Source organism: Barbus barbus (assembly GCF_936440315.1).
Source record: "Barbus barbus genome assembly, chromosome: 9".
NCBI classification, from domain to species: domain Eukaryota; kingdom Metazoa; phylum Chordata; class Actinopteri; order Cypriniformes; family Cyprinidae; genus Barbus; species Barbus barbus.
This window is the reverse complement of record NC_136737.1, coordinates 13,883,349-13,904,799: the sequence shown is the minus strand read 5'-3', so window position 1 is coordinate 13,904,799 and position 21,451 is coordinate 13,883,349. Positions and strand designations below refer to the sequence as shown.

At 40.0% G+C, this 21,451-nt stretch overlaps 1 protein-coding gene across 1 annotated transcript in view; it reads left to right on the top strand.

Moving 5' to 3' along the window:
• The first annotated feature begins 6,054 nt into the window (after positions 1 to 6,054).
• The window catches only part of LOC306874720 (transducin-like enhancer protein 1), a 35,165-nt gene continuing 19,768 nt past the window's right edge, over positions 6,055 to 21,451 (top strand). Inside the window, exons 1-3 of the mRNA XM_079424934.1 lie at positions 6,055 to 6,442; positions 12,114 to 12,274; positions 19,008 to 19,071. Of these exons, the coding sequence (XP_079281060.1) occupies positions 6,419 to 6,442; positions 12,114 to 12,274; positions 19,008 to 19,071 (249 nt within the window). The 5' untranslated portion in view covers positions 6,055 to 6,418. The remainder of the gene's footprint in view (positions 6,443 to 12,113; positions 12,275 to 19,007; positions 19,072 to 21,451) is intronic.

Genomic DNA, 21,451 nt, shown 5'->3' with positions numbered 1-21,451 from the left:
ATTCCTCAAACGTTTCTGCGGCCAGACTATCAAAACGTCAAGATATTTTTACTTCAAATACAATTGAACTGTATTCATTCCTGAGATGATAATTATATGTACATTCGCTGAAATAAGTTACATAGCCACAATGTAGCATACGATCATTTATAGATTTATTATGGAATAACAAGTTGCATTTACGATTTCAAAAATCAAAACATTTGGTTAAAAAATACTATTTAAAAACACATTTGACAGCAGGCTATGCTAGTAATTATCGAATTAGTAATTAACCATACACGTGCTCTACTGACTTTATCGTTTGCTTATCGCTCTACTTGTTTTCTGAATATCATTATTCACGATATTTTAAGAGATGGGAAAAAAATCAGGTTCTACCGAGATTTGAACTCGGATCGCTGGATTCAAAGTCCAGAGTGCTAACCATTACACCATAGAACCACGTGCAGCAGTACTCCACTCATACTGTAATAGAAGATAAAACATGGCTTAAAACCTGTTTATACTTCATGTATAACATATAGTTACGCAACAGAAAATATACTTACACCCTATGTTACTGAGATTCCCAACTTTGAATGAAAATGCATGTTGATTTTTTATTCAACTACAACTAAATGTATCAGTTTGCCTTACTATTAAAGTTACTAAACTACGTTAAAATAACTACATCGCCCAAAACAACAACAAAAGAATCCGCGAGCTAAAGCTAACGTTATCAACTCATATCGTACCAAGTGCTCAAGATGAAGACATACCAACCGTGAAAATCTATGTGTAAGATACAAAGCAACATGTGAGGATTGCAATCACGCCCACGTTCACCACACTATAACGCCTCTTCTATGAATTTTAATAGTAATCTGACGCCCTCACTTTTGCAATACCGCGATTGAACTGAAGGGGGCAGCCTGAGCTCGTAACACATGTGGTATGTATTATCATGATTACAGCGATTGCAGTCTTTATTAAGGCAAATTAGGATATTTGCGACAATGACAATTCTTAAAATCAATATATTATTACAAACAAATGAAAACCTTAATATTTTAGCACAGCATTTTTACTTGCAGTAGGCCAATGTAATTAAGACATCACACAGTTGGCTCATTAAAATGTCAGAAATATAATATAACAATTAAAAAAAGGGTTTTCTATTTTCAATATGACAATGGATATGAATTTATTTGAATAAAGAAAGAACTGACAGGCAGTCAAGGGCATAATTGATACACGTCTATGATTATAGAGACATATCTCTGTATATACAAATACATTGTGTTGGTTCCATGTTGAAGCGTCGTTTTTGTCGGTATGAATCATTTTAATTATACTTTGAATAATTAATGAGGTGGAATTTTGAAGTTCGATATCATGTGAAGGGTAAAAATGTGCTTGAATGGCTGTGTGTGTGTGGATGCTGATGTGGGTCATTACCCCTTCTCTTCCCCCTGGGGAAAGCAGGAAAGAGGAGGAGGGATGGATGGATGGATGGATGGATGGATGGGGGAGAGTTAGAGGATAGGAGGGGGGTTCCCGGGGGAGGAGAATCCAATAAATCAGCCTGCTGTCTCCGTGCTGACATGGGGCTTGTCTGTGAGGGGTGTGTGTTTGTGTGTATGTGTGTGTGTAGAGGGGATCTCAACAACAGCATAGCCTTGTCTGGCTGTCAGTCACCTCCATACTGGCCAGGCAACATACCCACAGGGCTCCCGCAGACCCTCATTACCATTCATCCATTAGTTTTTCTGTGCTCAGTTCTGGCAGACTGATTACTTGCGTCTCCTTTTCTTTCTTTAGTCTTTTAAATGTCGAGTTTTTCCCAAAGTGGAGTTTGCATCATTGATATTAAGTGTATTATTAGCAGTAGTCAAGTAGGCTACTACAAGTGTCACACCAAGAGCGAAGTACCAACACAAATGCAAACAAATTATCTCTTTGCCACTGAATAAGTGACAATTTCTGCTCTAAATATAGATCTGTAATTGGAGAATGTGAAAACGTCACTGTCAGTTTGATATATGTGTGTAGGTATGTTTGCATTTGAGTGTGTGATATATCCACCATGGAAACTGTATGTCAGAGAAAGGGAAACCAAAAGCTACGTGTTTGTGTTAAAAGAATATATAAGTAAAAAAAAACAAAAAAACACAAATCTCATTCATTTGTGCTGAAATTCAGTGTGCGGAAATGCTAATATTTGGTGTGTTCATTGCAAGATAATGCCATGCTTCTGATTATAATATTTGTTTTATTATTTTAATTCATTCCAAAATAGATAAAAAAATGCATTTAATATCTATGTATTCATATACAATATATTGTAAAATAGAAAATTATAAAATTATAATAAATATATTTAATATATGTATGTATTATAAAAAATATATAAATTAAATGTCTTCTGAAGCATCATGGTGATTCAATTGTCCATTCATGATGAAAAAGCCTTTTAAAATATAATGAATTATAAAACATAAAACAGGAAATAATGTCATAAAGAGGACCCTTGAAGACCCTTGTGACTGTCAAGGTCAAGATGTGTCTTAAAATATCAGATAATTCACTTTTTTGACAAGGTTAGTTCAAGTGGTAAAATGTCACGTGGTGCAACTCCCCAGAAACTTAATATAAATTTTTTTTTTTTTTTTTTTTTTACTAACTATAACAGCAAATAATGACGAAGATATTTAAATCAATGAGTAAAATATTTGCACACACACACACACACACACACACACACAGTTTAACTTGATGGTTACACCACATGACATTTTTAGATTCATTAAATTAAAACAAAATGTTGACATTTTTTTTCAAAAGCATACAAATCCAACGAGCACATTTTGCAAAGGCATGTGCATTTTTAAGTTGATTTTTTTTCCCATGTTTATCATAGACACTGATGATTGATTTGTGATAAATACTCACCCTACTGCCAGCTCTGAATGCTAAAAGCATATTTTCCTAGTAACGAAGCAAGTAACATGTTGGTCTTTTCTGTTTAGCTTTCAAAATGTTCATATCGGTGTTGGTGCAATATTGTGTGGGCTGCATGTGAAAGTGAATTACAGGGGAAGATCATTGATCAAGTTTGTTACTTGCGAGAGAGACGGCAGTGGAATAAATAATGTCAAACATTGTAGGGGATAAAAATGTCTTTTGTTCAGTTTTCTTGGCTCATTGGAAAGCTCCTCTCGTCTGATCTGAAATATAGAGATATTGACCATTGCTTGTAAAACTTGTGTGAATTCCGAGCTTTAAAATACTCCTTTTTCTGTCTCCCCACAAACACACACACACACACACACACACATCATATATCAGGCGTCCTGCAGCATGACTCTAATATGTGGCTCGCTTATGACTGTTTCCAATACATATGGACCGCAGTGGCCAGGAGACCTGCTCTGTGTATTAAAATTCATGGGGAAAAAAATGTCAATAATGACCCTCCCCCTTCCAGTCCCCATACATCCTCTAAATCTGTATCTCTCTTTTAAGCGGATCCCTCTACACTCCTTCTCTCTATTTTCTCTCCTCCTCCGCATCCCTTCTTTCTATTTTTTAGCCACATTGCTGCCAGGTAGTGATTTCTAGATTGGGAAAATTGCTTTTTCAATATCTGCCTCTTTAATTATGAGCCCAGCTAAAGGGGTCACGCCACTGGAATACTAATAAATGTCTCCTGCGTTTTTGCACACCGAAAGAGAATTTACGTATTATATTATTTGTCAAAATTAATTAAAATTATATTATATTATGTCACGGCGGTGCTTGAGAATCACTGTCGTTCATATTGTTTTGTCAAAAAAGCAAATCTGAACAATTTGTCCAAGATATTCCTTAGCAATAATGCCTTTGTACGCTTATTAAGCTGTATCCCCTGACCCAGAGTAAAACACACACACACACACACACACACACACACACAAGAGATTTGATTTAGGTCACACACTGGTTCTTATTGCCCCCTGGAGCATGTTATCTTTATAGTGAAGCTGTGTTTCGTGCATCTTCGAGATCAAAGATCAAAAAATGAATGCTGGACCGACTATCTCAGGAATCTTCAAAATCAAGATATTTCCTAAACAGATGGAGAGACTGGTGGCCTAAACAAAAAGTGATTTACATAGTAAATAGGCCCTCGTTTTAAACCACTAGCCGTGGGATTTCATTGTGGGTGCCCTGAAACAATGCAAAGCGATTTAAAGTAATAAAAAAAAGAGAAGAGAGAGAAAAAAACTACTTTACATTACAAAAGGAATTTTAATTCAAATGTCTCCACCGCGCGCACCGAAAGGGTTAAATGGTTTCTTGTTCACTCTGAGCGCCTGACTGACATTTGGGGTTCTATAATTGTGACGCGCGCCAATCAGCGAGCGGTCAGCGCATCCCACGTGGGGCGCTCTCGGCGCTGATTGGCTAAAGCATCCAGTGTTGTTTGTGGCTGGGTCAAACCCCACGTGGAGATTTCATTCAATCATTGTACAGTTAGCTGCACCCTTATTTTTCAATCGAAATCCTGTGCATAAAATTAGACAATGTGAAGGGAACGTGTGAATAGCCGACAGAGACGGGGTGATATATTTAAACTACATCACAAAATATATATTTTTAAACATTTCGTGCAGATGAGATTTTATTAGACCTATTAATTTTGATCATTGTAACTAAAACAATTATTATTATTATTATTTTGAATCTTAGAATTTTTTTAAATTGTGACCCTGGACCACAAAACCGGTACTAAGGGTCAATTTTTTTAAATTGAGAATTATACATGAACTATAGATTTATACAAGCATGTGATGAATAAATAAGCTTTCCATTGATGTATGGATTGTTATGATAGGACAATATTTGGCTGAGATACAACTATTTGAAAAACTGGAATCTGAGGGTGCAAAAAAATCTAAATATTGAGAAAATCACTTTTAAAGTTGTCTAAATGAAGTTCTTAGCAATGCATTACTAATCAAAGTTTGGATATATTTACAGTATAGGGAATTTTCTAAATATTTTAATGGAACATGATCTTTACTTAATATCCTAATGATTTTTGGCATAAAAGAAAAAACTATCATTTTGACCCATACAAGGTATTTTTGGCTATTGCTACAAATATACCTGTGCTACTTATGACTGCTTTTGTGGTCCAGGGTCACAATTGTTCTACTAAAAATACATTAAAAACAGTATACATTTTATTTTCAAATAAGCCATTTTCTTAAATGGCTTAAAGTAAAATTTTATGTGGCGTATCTGTCCCAAGTTCATCTAAATTAAACACAATCTCTCAGCATAAAGTTTAAATGTTGACTATTTCTTCATAAGGAGCATCAAAACAAGCAGTCTCTCTAATTTTATTAATATTTGAAAAACTTTTGTTAGGTTAGTGTGGTATTAAACAAGATTGAGGTAGGTATTTTTTTGTCATGTGACAAGAAAACCTGTGTAAAAGCCATAAAATATCACATATTTCACAGACTTTAATATGAATTTAAAAGGGGTAACCACAAGAAATCTTAATTTCGATATTGTTTAGGTTGTGTATTGCAGTACTTTTTCTTGATAGCCACACAGCTTAGCATTTGTGGAGTCATTAAATCAGAATAGACCTATTTGTAGAAAATGATATAAATGTTTTTCAAAAATGTATGAAATCCTCAAACACAAAAACCACATTTCCATGCCACGAACTAATATATAAACGATATCTCCTTTTAACTATCCGAAGGCTTTCTTATTTGTCACTGACCCACATACATAAACAAATACAGTACTGAACAGATCAATCCATGCGTTTTATGGATTTCCACTCCCACCGCAACCTGAAATGAGTGCAACTTGAGAATTTAACTCTTTGCTTCTGGTTACCACTAGCCAAACCCCTTCTCTTTTTGCACAGGGGGGGCATGCGTTTCTCTTGAAGAAAATAACTCGCATGTCCCATTGAAAAACAGCTGAGGATCCGAAAGGAAGGAGCGGATGAGGAGAGAGAGAGAGAGAGAGAGAGAGAGAGAGAGAGAGAGAGAGACAAAAGAAGCTGCGGCTGCGTTGAGTGTCGCGTCTTGGGAGCACGATAGCTGACCATCCACTTGGTTTCTTTATTATTTTCATCAGTAAAACACATCAAGGGCGGGGGAGCTCTGAAGGCCGAACGCGTGCATTCTGATATTTGGAGGTGCGTCGTCGTAGCGAGGGACTCGATACCGCACTGGGCGCATTTTATATCGCGCGATAAAGCAGAACAAAGGGAGTCTTGAGCGAGGAATGCGCGAGCCGAGCCTGGCGCCGCCGAAACAGGGCCAAATGTTCTTCTGAGTCAGAAAGGCGCAAACTCTTCTGAAACAACATTTAAGGCTACACCGAAACAGAAGACCCTCAAACCGCTACGAACCCGTTATTCACCATGTTTCCCCAGAATCGACCTTCGGTAAGTTGCCTTACTACTCCGTAAAATGACTGTCTGCTTGATGCGCAATGCGCTTTTGTACGTTTCATATATAGGCTAAAACAAGGTCTGTTTGTACCCTTTGTCTCATTATTTGGGTTAAACGCTCGCATGGATTGTGAAACTGTAGTTGGCCGAGTAGTGCTACTCATCAGGGCATGATTAGATCAAATCAAGCCACACTAAAATGTGCTTTTAAATAGGAGGTAACCAATGCGATAAATTTAATCAATGTGCTTAAAGGACACTACTTTCCCTTTATGTGACTGTTATTGTACCCCATTTCATGTTGTAGGCAGATCTCTGTATTTGTGCTGTTTTAACCACTGATGTACTATAAGTTGCAAGAGTGCCACACTTCCTTTCACCTTTCATACATTTAAGTTTTATTACTTTTCAGATTTCAGTACTGCATTAACCTCCAATGCGACCATCCTTTGATGCAGCTTTTTTATTTTTATTTTTTTTATTTTATGCTCCAAGTTAGCATTTTTTCCTCATGCTATTTTAGTTTGTTGTTTTTAGCATAAGGCGTCCTAAAGGAAGCTATAGTTGGGATTTAAGTATTCGTGGTACATCAACTAGGCCAATATATCAGCCAGTGTTTGTACTTTTTGAAGTTAATCGGTCGATAATTGCATTGCTTGGTCGATTAATATGTGCATTAGATGTGTCAGAATAGTTCAAAAGTCCTGTCAATATATAATGCACAATGTGTTATATAGCAAATATTGGGGAAACAATATTTGGTTTTAGTGTATATCTTAACTGCTGTCATTTAAATGTAAGCCTTTATTACAGATATATCGGGCGTGATTTTTGTCACCCTGCTCTCTGGTTATCTTATTGGCTGTTGAAAAACACATATCGGTCAACCGCTATTTAATAAATGTCAGTTATCATTGAACACACTGGACTGATTTAATCAAGCTATGTGTTAAAATCCGTCCTGAGGTTTCCCTACAGTCGCCATACACCCCTCCCCCAGCACCCCCAACCTTCCCTAAGAATGCTTTGACATTCATTTCCTAAGGGATTGGAAATTAGATTCCACTGGGGTGTGCAATTTCATGATCTGAAGGAGATGTGCTGTACATAGGTGAAGTATTTTGGTTTTCCACCCCTTTTAGTTGTTGCTCTGCAGTGACCAGGTTGCTCGGTTCTATTCTTATTTCTGTTTAAAATGATCGATTGGTCCAACCTGTTTTTCCAGGGCACCCAGCTAGTTCTGAATACGGCCTCTTTCCATTCACCTTGAACATGAAGAGGTGGTTGGGATGTGATACAGCTATGCTTCGTCATCTTAATAAGAGATCTTCTTCAGTCCAAATCATAGCTTTACGTTTTTAGATATAACCTGTAAGTATCCATATAAAAAACCTGAAGAGATTAACTATGGCGCAGATATTTAATTTAGTCAATTATGAGTGAGTATATCTTGATGAAATTGGAATAAGATCGTATGCGTTAAATAAAGAGGTTGAGAAACAGACAGAACCAACCCACTCATTCCTCAGTGTGTGAACAAGGTTAATACATCCAAAAATTATCATCTTGTTTAAAACAAGCAATTTAATACAAAACCTTTTGTTTGATGTAGGGATGGCTTCAGTCAAAAATCTCTCTTCATTTCCCCTCTTAACCAAGACAATAATTTTCATGCTAATTAGTCAGTCCATCCATCCGTTTTTTGCTTTCAAAGTGCTTTTAACACAATGAATGGGAGAGTAAGTGGTTGTTGTACACAGTTTAACTTTAGGCAAATAGAGAGTCATACCTATATTTCATGGGGTTATATAAGGTTTTTGTATTCAGATAAAAGAGAGGAAATAATTTTCACCTGTATTTATATTGCTTTTGAGTAATGCAAACAAAAAAACTGGATTGTTTACATATGAGGCTACATAAGACTACTTTTACATTGTCATACAAGTGGAAAATCTTAATCGGCAGGTTGAAACAGTGGGCAGTTCCAACAAATTGCCTACTGACACCTGCTGATTGGTCCTAATTCTGGCTTCTGAAGGGATCTGCTCCAGCTAAGACGTCTCCAGCAGAGGAGCACCACTATCTTTCCTATGTAAGGTATTTTTCAGTATTCCTCCCTGACGCTGTTCCCATTTCCTCCAGCCTTCTGTATCCAGAGGAATCCAAGTGAAATCAGGGCATGGCCCATTCCGGCCATGGCACATGCCTTGGCACCCTCAGCCAAGTCGCCCTCAGTTTGCAAAAGTCATTGGGAGAAAGCATGGAATTCCTTGAAACCGAAAGAACAAACAGGCAGCAGGTTACCTCATAAAGGAAGCACCTAGAGCAATTACCACAGCTGACAAGCCAACGTCGTGGTGCCGCTAATGTATGCTGACAGCGGGGAAATTTGAATAACAAGCTTGCGGAGAGGCTAGAGAAAAGATGTGTGATGTTAATGAAACAGGTGCCTGGCACCATACTACACCCCACATCCCCTCCCCCCGTCTAAGTAAGGGATTATTGGGGCATTCCTTAAAGCTCCATGCTGCCGTAGAGTACGGAATCAATGAAACAAGGCCGCGCCTAGGTCAGATTCCCGGGGAGGTTCTTTAAAATGCAAATGCCTGCCGGTTGTTGACACTGTAGTCGAAAGATTTCATATACAATGCCGGAACTTCAAACGTTGCTGTGGAAAGCATCGCCTGGTTCCTTGGATTTGTGTGTACACCTAAAAAGAGGTTCTTCTTCAAATGGTTCAGGGATACAGAAAGTCCATTCCAATTATTCTGAGCCTCAGTCTTTCTCCACTCCTTTTCCTAGGGTGGATGTTTATGTGAAAGCTTTATTTTTTTTTAAGAAAAACCATGATATAATTAGCGGACTTGCTGGTTCTCAGAGGCTTCACTTGGTGATGCTCCCATGAAAAGACACCTAAAGAGAATATACAACTGTTTTTAAGGCACAGTTCTAATTTAAACAATGAACTCCGTGAAGAGTTTGGAGAATCCCAAATTGGGCTCCGTAGTTAGTCTCTGAGAATGGAAACGTCAAGCGCGTGGTCAGTTTTTTACCAAGAGATTTGTGTGTGAAGACAGAAACAGCTTTATCAAAGGTTAGGCCACCGTGTTGACAGGTTTTGGGATGTTGGTCATTCTGGCCGGCCGCAGCATTTCACAGGCTGTGAAGCAATTCTCGGATGCAGGCCATGTGGGAGTCTTGTAGGCCCCTCAGCCAGACCTCTGACAGAACGAAAAGCTGTGGTTTGGACAGCTCAGTGGACATAGGCGCAGTAGTGTTTAGCAGCTTCTTCTTCGTTTAGTGTCTTTGTAAGTGGGTGGTCATGGGGATTTGGGAGATCATTATGTTGCAACAAAACATGTAATTAGAGGAGAAGAAATGAAAACATTGCATGCACACTCACATTTTTCCAAGACGCATTGTGAGTGTGGTAAAGAAACGGACTTGGACATGCCTATAATTTATAGACTGGGCTTTTCATAGTATCTAGACAGCTCAAGCTATAATTTCCAGCAGACTCCAACTTTGTCATGACCTGTCCCTTACTAGAGGTCATGTGAGAACTTCTTTGTGATTCTTCACTTGTCCAAAAAGGAGAGAATTTTGCCATGATTGAAGTAATCACTGCCTCAAGCTGTTTTTTTCTTTTGTGACCCGTATGCATGGCATAATATAAGTTTTAATCAGTTCAGTCAACTTGGGTTTTCAGAGTTTTGCTATAATGCAGATTACTATGTCTGTGACTCTCGCTAAGACAAGAGTGGCCCACAATGCCCTGCCAGCTCCATGCCAGGTTAAACCCTTGTTGTGAAACTTTCGAGGTCAAGTGGACCATTAATTGTGACAGCCATCAAGGAAAGTTGCATGGAGGATTTACAAGCCGATTTGGCCTGAGAAGCAGGTTATAAGAACACTGAATCAAAATGGCTGCCATATTGAGACCGGACACACAGAAAGAACCACAATAATGGCCTCTCAGAGGTGGTGACACTCTGTGGTTTCGGAAACCTGAATGTCTAATTAATGAACATTGAGTCTCCAAGAAGCTCCATACGACTCGCTCTTTGGTCTCAGCCTTTCAGCGAAGCCCTGCTCTCTTTGTCATTCCTTTTTTTCTTTCTTCCGGAAGTCTCTTTGCACCTGTACGCAAAATTCAATAAAAAGAGGTGAATATCAGAGTAAGAGGCTGGGTGGGGTAGAGAGAGAGGAGATAAAGAGGAAGAAGGGAATAGAGCCAAGTGTCATTCCCCCTTCCTCCCGCCTCCCCCGTCAAATGGCCTTCCTCCTCTTGTTCTCCAGACTCTTTTCTTTGGCCTGTGAGGAGTAATTGTAGTGTGTGTGTGTGCTCCCTGCTAGGCCAGAGCTGTGAGAGCCCGGGGACCTGAACAGCAGATTGAAATACAGGGCTGGAGAGAGGAGCTCGTTAGAGTCTCTAACAATGCGCCGTGTCTCCCATGAGCCGAAGGCCAAGAGGCTCCATTCTCCCTGTGTAGTTAGGTCCAACCACCCCCCCCCCCCCCCCCCCCCAGTACTCCAATCCTGGTGCTCCGACATAGGGTGACCCCTTTCACCCACAGACACTCTCCACCCCCCATTTGATATTTGCAGCTACATCTGTCCCCATCCCTCCAAGACCAGCTTTAAGCTTAAACTGTCCATGTACTGTGTCTTTCATTTTCTAAGTAACTCTTGGCTAAGTCAAGGCCTTTACAGTGTTAATGCAGGTCACACATGCTCATAACACCCTATGACACTTTGCCAACGGTTAGCCGCTCAAGTGCTTAGCAGTAAATGCGACTACCGTCAAAACCAAATGCTTCATGCTAATTGAAGTAATGGGGCTTTAAGCACTTTCACATTTGATCAATCATGTCCCTTTTGGCGGTTGTCCCCTCTTTTAGCTCATTAGAAGAAGAGTTTCCCGTGAGAAGTGCGAAAACCCCTGTGAGGTGCAGTCGTGAGCTCGAGGACCTTCGTCAACAGAAGTGCTTGAAGACAGATAGGCGAATGGACAGGCCCTACTGTACACCACGTAGGCTTTTGTCTGCCTGTCTGTCTGCATTACCCTGAGGCCAAGTTCCTAATTGCTGGAGCTGGTGGAATTCAGTTAGCCTGGTGGGGTCCTACCCTGATGGGCTCCTCTTTCTTGCGCCGCCTTCTAATCCATGCATAATTTTAAACAAAAGTCTTAATTCTAGCAGCGAGCATGGTTGTCACCCCAAACCCCCGTCCTCAGCACACCCACAACCAATGTGATATAGACACGCATCTGTCTGTAATGCTTTATCCATTTACAATGGAGCCTATGTCATGGAACTACCCCAACCCCCATCCACTCTCATTCTTTCATTGCTTTCTCTCTCGTTCTGGGGAGCTTGTCTTTCATCAGCGTTCTTCATTTCTGCCATGTGCACAGCACTCTCTATCATGCTCACAGACCTCTGTGCAATGTGGAAAAATTGAGTTCCTCAAATCATGTTCTCACTGAATGAATCGTCTTAGTTTTGAAGATTACATAATTCACTGTTTTAAGCCGAGTTTCATTATAAGTGTTCAAATGATTAACGGATCCAGGTCCATGCGTTAGGCCCGACAGTTGGATTTTCATCAATTTAAAAAAAAATAAAAAATTCAGATGCTAACTCTCCTTTATTTTCCCCCATAGGCACCTTTGCAACCACCCCCTGGGTCTTCTGCTTCAGCTGCTGCAGCCGCAGCTGCAGCCGCTGCAGCATCGGGGTCGACCCAACCTCTGAAACTCACTTACTCCGAGACCCTGGACCGCATAAAGGAGGAATTCCAGTTCCTGCAGACACAGTATCACAGGTACAACCCCCTTTCTAATACATATATACGCTAAGCTCTAAGATGTCTAATGTCAGTATTATCGAGAATCATTATTCCCAAACCTATAGTTTATAGTCAACCCATGGAAGGGCGTCTTTGCAGAATTCCTGATGCAGTGCAACTTGTTGGGCTATAAAAAAAGGTTAAAATGTCAAGATCAACCTTCTACCTTCCAGACCTTCCAGTTCTGCACCTGGAGGGCCATTCTCTTGCAGAGTTTAGTTCTAACAGTTGTTAAATGCACCTGAACCGGTCTTCTGGATTATTAGAAACTTCCAGGGAGGTCATTGCTAAAAGGTGGCCTTCCAGGAGCAGGGTTGGATGCCTCTATTCAACACCGGTTGGAATTTCTAACAAGTAGGGCATAGAATTTTGTTAGTATTCTACAGAAGTCCCTTGCTGTAGCTTCTGAATGGGAAAGGCCCACCACATTCTCATAACACACACATGCACCTTTGATTCTGTGGGTATGTGTTTGATGTGTACTCTGAGGCTGAGGAATGTGGCCAGACCAGGCATGACCAGTGTGTGATTTCTGGTAGGTGCTGGCATCCTCTCCGGTATGGTAGTCCATGCCCCTTCTGCACACTCGTACACCCCTCCTTATTACTGGCAAGTAATTTACACTTATATCTGCCTGGATAGTTATGGTTGAATTTGTTCTAAATTCTTTCCCAGAAGCCAACAGTGAAGCAGTTACTTTATACACCCTTCTAAATTAATGTAATGTATAATACGGCCCTCTATTGATCTCCCAGTCAGTTTTTAAGGGTTGTTCATCTGCTCTTGCTTTTTGCAGTTAGCTGTTGCTTGGATATCTAATGAATCTGGCTTAAGCCTGATGCAGAGGACCAAACACCTGCACAGATGTTATCAATTTAGAGCAGGAGCCAGTTCTCTTGTTGGGTGTTTACTATTACAGCATTTCAACATAAGTTTAATACTTTGCTCAAGACCTAATAAACTGCATTTGCATTTAGTAAAATGTTAGATCCAATGTGAAGTGACATTCAGCCAAGTATGGTGACCCATACTCGGAATTCGTGCTCTGCATTTAACCCATCCAACGTGCACACACACAGCAGTGAACACACACACACCGTGAACACACACCCGGAGCAGTGGGCAGCCATTTTATGCTGCGGCGCCCGGGGAGCAGTTGGGGGTTCGGTGCCTTGCTCAAGGGCACCTCAGTCGTGGTATTGAGGATGGATAGAGCGCTGGACATTCACTCCCCCCACCTACAATCCCTGCCGGCCGGAGACTCGAACGCACAACCTTTGGATTACAAGTCCGACTCTCTAACCATTAGGCCACGACTTCCCCAATCAGTACAGTATGCAAGTTATGCTTGTTAATCAGTATTAATTGTCAATGTGATTTTGGTCTGAATTGAATGAACAATGTGGGCACTTTATTACTTTAATTCTTTTCCATTATATTTCCCTTTTCCCATCTAGAGCGACAAAAACAAAGAGCAGAAGATGTGCATTAGGTGTGCAATTGACGCTTTTGTTTCATTCTCATTTTGCCACAGAGAGTGATGGGAAATGTAGATTAGATGTGCAAGCCTAATGCCTCATAATTCGTCTTTCATCAGCGGTGCACAAAATGTCTGAATACTATGGCTTATAGTCAAGATTGACAAGTATTATGCTCAATACCACTTAGCTTCTCCCATGAAGTTCTAATTGATGTGCTCTCCAACTCAATTTAGGGGCTCGAAGAAAATCCAGATTTTCCCCACTCATAATTATAGCCGGTATTGCTAATGTATGCTTATCCTGTAAATACCATCTTTCCGACACAACAAAGCAGCATTATAATTTGAATGTCAAACATTGCGAGTTCAAGTCAATGGGTTATTTACAGTTTGACTTCAATTTCTTGATAACACTGTAATTAGCCCCTGAGTGGCACTTCGTGAGGCATCACAATGTGAAGCCTGAAATCGCAGATCTTCTTTAGGTCAGACAACAAGATTAGCAGAGGCCTTCCCATGGTGTTCAGATGCGGCATTTCCCATAAGAATTCTCCTGCCACGGAGCTGGTCCCGCTCCAGGTAGAACGTGGCAGGCACACACGGGACACGGCAGACAGGCACAAACAGCTCTTGGCTATATGTGGCATGGCTTAGATTTTAATTTTAGTTCTCGTAATTTGTGTCTGGAGGCTGATTGGTGTTGGATTAAAGGACAGGAAAGAGTCAGAGCTAAAGAGATTTGGCAAGATGAGCTGGGGAGAGGTGTGTTTGTGTGTGGGCGCTGGTCTATGTGAGAAACACACTTAGGCCGAGGTCAGGTTACAGCACAAGGTCCGGCAGGAAATGTGAACTGGGCAGGAAATGCATTACAAAGAGAGCTGCTCCATACGGTGCTACCATGCTGTGTTGCTTGCAGCGCTGCACATGTTTTGCATATGTCTCTGCGTGTTCGTGATCGTGTGTTTAGGTTTGGGTGTTTTTTGTGTAGAAGGCCTCTAATCAGCAGACAGGAGAGCTTTAGACCGGAGGTTCTCATTACAGTAGTTCTTGTTTTGCCCAGCCCTTTTCCCAACACACAAGCTCACACACACCAGCTCACCTACCTTGCTAATGTGTCCTCTGGGTTTGCAATGGCTTAGACATAAAGACAGCCAACCCACAGACAGCCACCCGCACACAAACAGCATTGCGCTGATACTCATGATACCTTCTGTGCCCAGACAGAGTGGACTTTTTAGTGGATTCTAGGCATCTTTATGATGCAGTCTGGGGTTTGTGGTTTTAGGTCTGCTTTGCTGGATACATCTGTATGTGTGTGGCCCGGCATTCCCCCTTCGAGCGCGTGTGTATTTAAGTGCATGTGTTTGTGGTGGGTGGTTTGGTTTGCAATTGTGCTTTAATGTCGCTGCGTGTCTGACAGAGTTTTTCATCAGAGATGTTTGCTGTATACTTGCATGAACAGTGATGCTTTAGTTTCCACCATGTGGAATAACGTGGGCATGGCCTTGTTTTATGGCATTACGGTTTGCCACCTTAACGTATGGCTAGGAAACCTTGTGTGTGCATTGTGTGATTGTTCAGGTAGCTAGCTATAAACAGTACACCATTACATGCCATTGTTTTTAACTTGATTAACAGTTCAGCAGTCTTGGAACCTAGTCAGTGTAGAACCGTATTTAATTTCTGATAGGAGTAAAGAGAAGTACAGTGGGTTCAGTGGATTGTACTTTTGTTTAACAACATGGCGATTGTTCAGCTGAAGAAACGTCTTTCTGATAAACTTTCAGTAGACAAAAAATGACATGATCTAGGATTCAGCATGCATCTACGGCTGTGACATTTGTTGACCTAAAGAAAAATGACCATTGAGAATGCAACATGTAATTATGTTGCTTTATAAATCTGTCATTTCTGAATGCATGAAATGCATCTGTTCATGCACTGGCATAGAGCACATTTCAGGCTTCAAAGAGTGTATGAGTTTGCGTGTGCCGAAAATGCAAAGGCAAAACCTTCATCAATCCTTTCGCTGGCAGTAATGGGGTTTAATTTAGCTCTGAACTGGACTATTTCACTAACTAATCACTATTTGTGCGTGCGCTTTAAGCAGAGAGATGAAAAAGCACTACGAGAATACAGAAGACACAAGGGCTTTTACTAATGAGGCACAGGCATGGCAAATGAAGATGAGATCTGTGAGGAAGTGTCCTCACTTTCTCTAATTGGACTGATAGTCCTCACCGTCAGACTGAATATTTGCTTTTTCACTCAGATTTCTCATTCAGGCGCTTCACTTTGAGTCGTTATGAATTCACTCTGTTGTGGTGTGCGAGATGATTAAAAGTGCAGTTAGCCCGTGTGTACATATTGAAGTAATGGTGCTTTGCTGGCAGGATTGCTGTGGCGCATGCAGCCTGCAGATTTGTTGCACGTTCAGATGATCATCTTATCAGCTGTCAGGGAAAGAACGAGACCTTTCTCTATCTCTTTTATTTTTTCTTTATCTCCCTTTTTCATTGTATGGTTTTGAGGTTTAGTAATTAAGGGTGGGAATCTTTAGGTACATTTTTTATGTGCCTTAATTCCATGTCAGTTTGGATTGATTTTGGTGTTTATTTAGACAAAATATTATAGAATTTTAATAGCACCCTCTCGCACTTGCATTACACCTGTATTTACTTTTTTTTTATTTTTTTGCACTTTGTCACCTAAACACATTTAACCATTACAAGTTCAAACGCCATGATATATGCTGAAAGAGACTTGAGTTATAAAAAGTACACTACTTATAATTAAAAATGGGAACTTTTTAGTTCACCCAAAATTAAAAAATTATCATTACTCGCTCACTCTCATGTCCTTCCAAACTTGTAAGAGCTTGAATCTTCAGAACACAAATTAAGATATTTGTTTTGAAATCCGCGAGCTTTCTGACCCTGCATAGACCGTAACACAACTACCACATTCAAGGCGTAGAAGGGTAGCAAGGACATAATTAAAATAGTCCATGTCACATCAGTGGTTCGACCATAAGAAAGTAATTATTTTTGTTTTCTTTGCGCACAAAAAGTATTCTCCATAGCTTCATAATATTAAGGTTGAACCACTGATGTCACAAGGACTATTTTAACTATGTCCTGACTACCTTTTTGGGCCTTGAACGTGGTAGCTGCATGGATAAGTCTTACAGGTTTGGAACGACATGAGGGTGAGTAATTAATAACAGAATTTAAATTTTTAGGTAAACTATCCTTTTAACATAGTAAATTGTTGTAAAGGGTAGAACAACTAATGCTCAGTGATTGTTTGGACTTGCAGAACCTTCCAGTTGCTGCTGTTTATTACGTGTCGAGGTGTCGTGCCTGCGTTTAACAGATTTGACCTTTTTGAAGTTTAATTCCACATTAGCCTTGATTTACCTCTCTAAATCCACTCCAGCCTCGTGGCACGCCGAACTCCCTGTACCCTTTTTCCAAGTGGGAGACGCTGCAGAATTTAAATGATGGTATTTATATCTCGTAACCTATGTAAATATAAGCCCAAAAACAGATCTAGCATCTTTATCCAATGAACCTGACAATATTCTGAGATGTCATGCTGTTTTCTCCAACTTCCCCTACGATTTTGCACAAGGGAGCGATCTCTTCACCGCATCGCATAATTGAGGCCAACTCATTCAGGTGAGATGGGAAATAAATAAATAAGCAGAGACGGTCTCAGCGAAACGCACACCGATAGATTTGTCAGTTCTCGGAAATCCTGCGACGGGGTGACTTTTGCAGTGAGGCAATTCCAGTGTAATAAATTCTAGCAGGGGAATGAATTTAATCCTCCCCAGCTCCCTCTCTCACTTCCCGCACATACCCCCCACCCCCATCCCCATCATCCCACGCCCATCATCCTCTGCGCTCTTCCTCACTCGTGGTGATAAATGAGTCAATTATCGACGGTTGTGCGCAGTCAGTGAAGGAGAGCGGATGTGCCGTTATTACCTGTTGCGGCGCAGTAATGTTGTGGTATTAATCATATTCTAATTTTCTCAGGCCCTCCTGCACGCTTGCATAAATCTGACGCCTGCAAACAAGTCAGTGTGTGTGAAGAGCTGAAGTACAGCCAAGAGACGAGAGAGCGTGTGCTGTTTGATTGTAGTGGGTTCAATGTTGGTGTGTGGGGTGTCTGTCTGTCTGTCTTTACATCTACGTCTTTGTGCAGCTATTTATCACATCTGTTGTGTCTCATGTCTGCCTGTCTATCAATCATGTACATCTATATTTTGATACTTTGTGTCTATATATCTTATGTATATCTTATAAATGTCTGTCCATCTGTTTCTCCTCTTGTCTGTCTTCATTTTCATCTATTTAGCTGTTGGTCTGTTTGGTCTATGTCTTTGCATCTCTTTGTTTCTTTGAGTATCTCTTTTTACTTCGTCGTCTGTCTTTAACTTTCTGTGTCTTTGTCTCCGTTGTTTTTTTCATATCTTGTATGTGTCTATGCACATGTTGGTTTGTGTCTCTGTCTGTCTTTCTAGCTGACTTTCTATCTGTTTCCTGTCTTTCTACGATTTTGTCTTTTATTTGTCTTTCTATATATGTATCTGTGTCCCTGCCTATCTTTCTGTATGTCTTTTATATCATCTGTTTATCTGTATGTCTCTATTTCTGTCTTGGAAATCTTTTGTCTACATATAGCCTAGCGAATATCTATCTGGCTCTTTCTGGCCTTCTGTCATTAATTTTTTCTGTCATTAATTTAGTCTTCATTATCTGTCTGTCTTTACATCTATCTTGCCTTTCTATATATCTGTCTGTTTTGTATTTATTTGGCTTTCTATTTTTTTTATCTCTATCTTGTGTTTCTGTCTGTCGAGCTTTCTTTGCATCTTGTGTTAGACTTGCTATGTGTATCTGTCAATCTGTGTCACATCTGTTGTTATCTGTCTATATATCTGTTTGTCTCTAGGTCTTTGTATTTTTTATATTTCTTTGTCTGTTCTTGCATCACATTTTTGCAGTTCGCCAAAAAGGCAGCATGAATTTTATAGTGTTTATAGACCACATAATAAAATGATTAAAGTCTCTTTTGAATCATTCACATCCACTTATCTTAGGTTCAAAAAAGAAAGAAATAAAACCCAATACAGCATGTCTGAACACCTAAACAGTCCAGCAGAATCGCTCTTTCAACCAATCCAACAAAACATATCTCTATTTATTGTTTCTTCTGCAGTCTGAAGTTGGAGTGTGAAAAGCTGGCCACAGAGAAGACAGAAATACAGAGACATTATGTCATGGTAAGACAAACACACACACACACCTACTTAGTTTTGCATCAGGAATCGGATGCAAGACACATCCAAACAGCAGACATCTTTCTTCAGCCCTCAATCAAAAGTCCTTCAAACGCAGCTCATCCATCACAGAGAATGAGTTTTCAGAGCTGCTGCCATGTGCCTCAGTGCCCACAGATATGGCAGCTATGTGTGCCTGGCATGCCATTTGCTCTTGGCAGATGGCTTAACCCCTTTTCTCTGTCCGTTTTCTTTCTCTGCTTTTTTTTTTTCTTCTTGGCTCATTTTTTTTTAGTGTGGGAGTCGCCTAGCAACACCGTGGGCTCTTGGCAGAGCTGGTGAATACAACAGGCAGCTGTCAGGCTGGCTTCTTTTATTGCCAGGGTCTTTCTATCCCTCCGTCTCTGTTGTTTTTAGCCTTTTCTATCTGCCTCTTCTTTCCTTTTTACTTGATTCTTTCTATCTAATACAACTACACCTTTTTTGATTCCTCCATAACAGAATTTATCCAGCTAGCTGAAAGGAATTATTTACTAAAAAGTGAATGTTGTTTATTTACCGACATGGAACAGACAAGTAGGAGTCATTTTAACAATGAAAAGATGAAGTAGACCACATTGCTTGCTTTAAGTCTTAGGAACAAACCAAAATTTATCAGTATTTACTTTCAGACTTGATGTGAGATTTGGTATGGAAGCCCGTTTCCGCTACTGAATAAAAAATAAAAAATAAATTATTGGGACTTTTTATCTCACAATTCTGAGAAAAAAAAATTTTTTTTCTCAGAATTGTGAGATATAAACTCACAATTGCGAGTTATGAAGTCAGAATTACGATTTATAAAGTCACAATTGCAAGAGAACTCGCAATTCTGACTTTTTATAAACTCGCAGTTGTGAGTTAAATTCCAGTTTTGAGGGGGAGAAAGACTGATATGTTCTCAGAATTGTGAGTTTCTCACAATTCTGAGAAAAAAAGTCGCAATTTACCTTTTTAATTTTTTATTCAGTGGCAGAAACGGGCTTCCATAATTTGGTAAAGGTGAATATTATCAGTAAATGTGGTCTTGAGCTGTGGTCTGTTCTTCATGTGGACTACATTTTAATAAAAGACTCTTAAAAATAATCACATATGGGATTAGGATGAATGTAATTTTTTGAATCCGCTCTAAGCTAATTTCTGCCATTTGTGGCAAGGTCTATCCTTTCTAATGGTGTGATTTACAGGTGCATCTCAGAAAATTAGAATATGGTGAAAAAGTAAATTTTTTCTTGTAACTTATTTCAAAAAGTGAAACTCATATATTTTAGATTCATTACATGTAAAGTAAAACACTTCAAAAGTTTTTTTGTTTTAATGTTGATGATTAGAGCTCACTGAAGTCAAAAATCAGTATCTCAAAATATTAGAATATTTACATTTGAGTTTCAATTAATGGCCATCCCTACAGTATAAATTCTGGGTATCTCTTATTCTTTGAAATCACAATAATGGGAAAGACTGCTGACTTGGCAATGGTCCAATGGTCATTACTGAAAGGGGTGGCTGTTCAAGGAGTGCTGTATCAAAGCATATTAAAGTTGACTGGAAGGAAGAAATTGGGTAGGAAAATGTGCACAAGATGACCGCAAGCTTGAGAATACTATCAAGCAAAGCCGATTCCAACACTTGGGAGAGCTTCACGAGGAGTGGACTGAAGCTGGAGTCAGTGCATCATGAGTCACCACGCTCAGACGTCTTCAGGAAAAGGGCTACCAAGCCACTTCTGAACCAGAGACAACGTCAGAAGTGTCTTACCTGCGCTAAGAACTGGACTGTTGCTCAGTGGTCCAAAGTCCTCTTTTCAGATAAAAGTAAATTTTGCTTTTCATTTGGAAATCAAGGTCTGGAGGACGACTGGAGAGGCACAGATTCCAAGCTGCTTAAAGTCCAGTGTGACGTTTCCGAAGTCAGTGATGATTTGTGGTGCTGGTGTTTGTCCATTGTGTTTTATCAAGTCCAAAGTCAATGCAGCCGTCTACCAGGAGATTTTGGAGCACTTTATGCTTCCATCTGCTGACAAGCTTTATGGAGATGCTACTTTCCTTTTCCAGTAGGTACTTTAGCACCTGCCCACAGTGCCAAAACCACTTCCAAGTGCTTTGCTGACCATGATATTACTGTGCTTGATTGGCCAGCCAACATGCTTGACCTGAACCCCATATGGGATCTATGGGATATTTTCAAGAGAAAGATGAGAAACAGTCAATCAAAACAATCCAGACAAGCTGAAGGCTCAATAGTGCCTCAGCAGAGCCACAGGCCGATCGCTTCCATGCCACACCTCACTGATGCTGGAGTTTGTGCTAAAGGAGCCCCGACCAAGTATTGAGTGCATAAATGA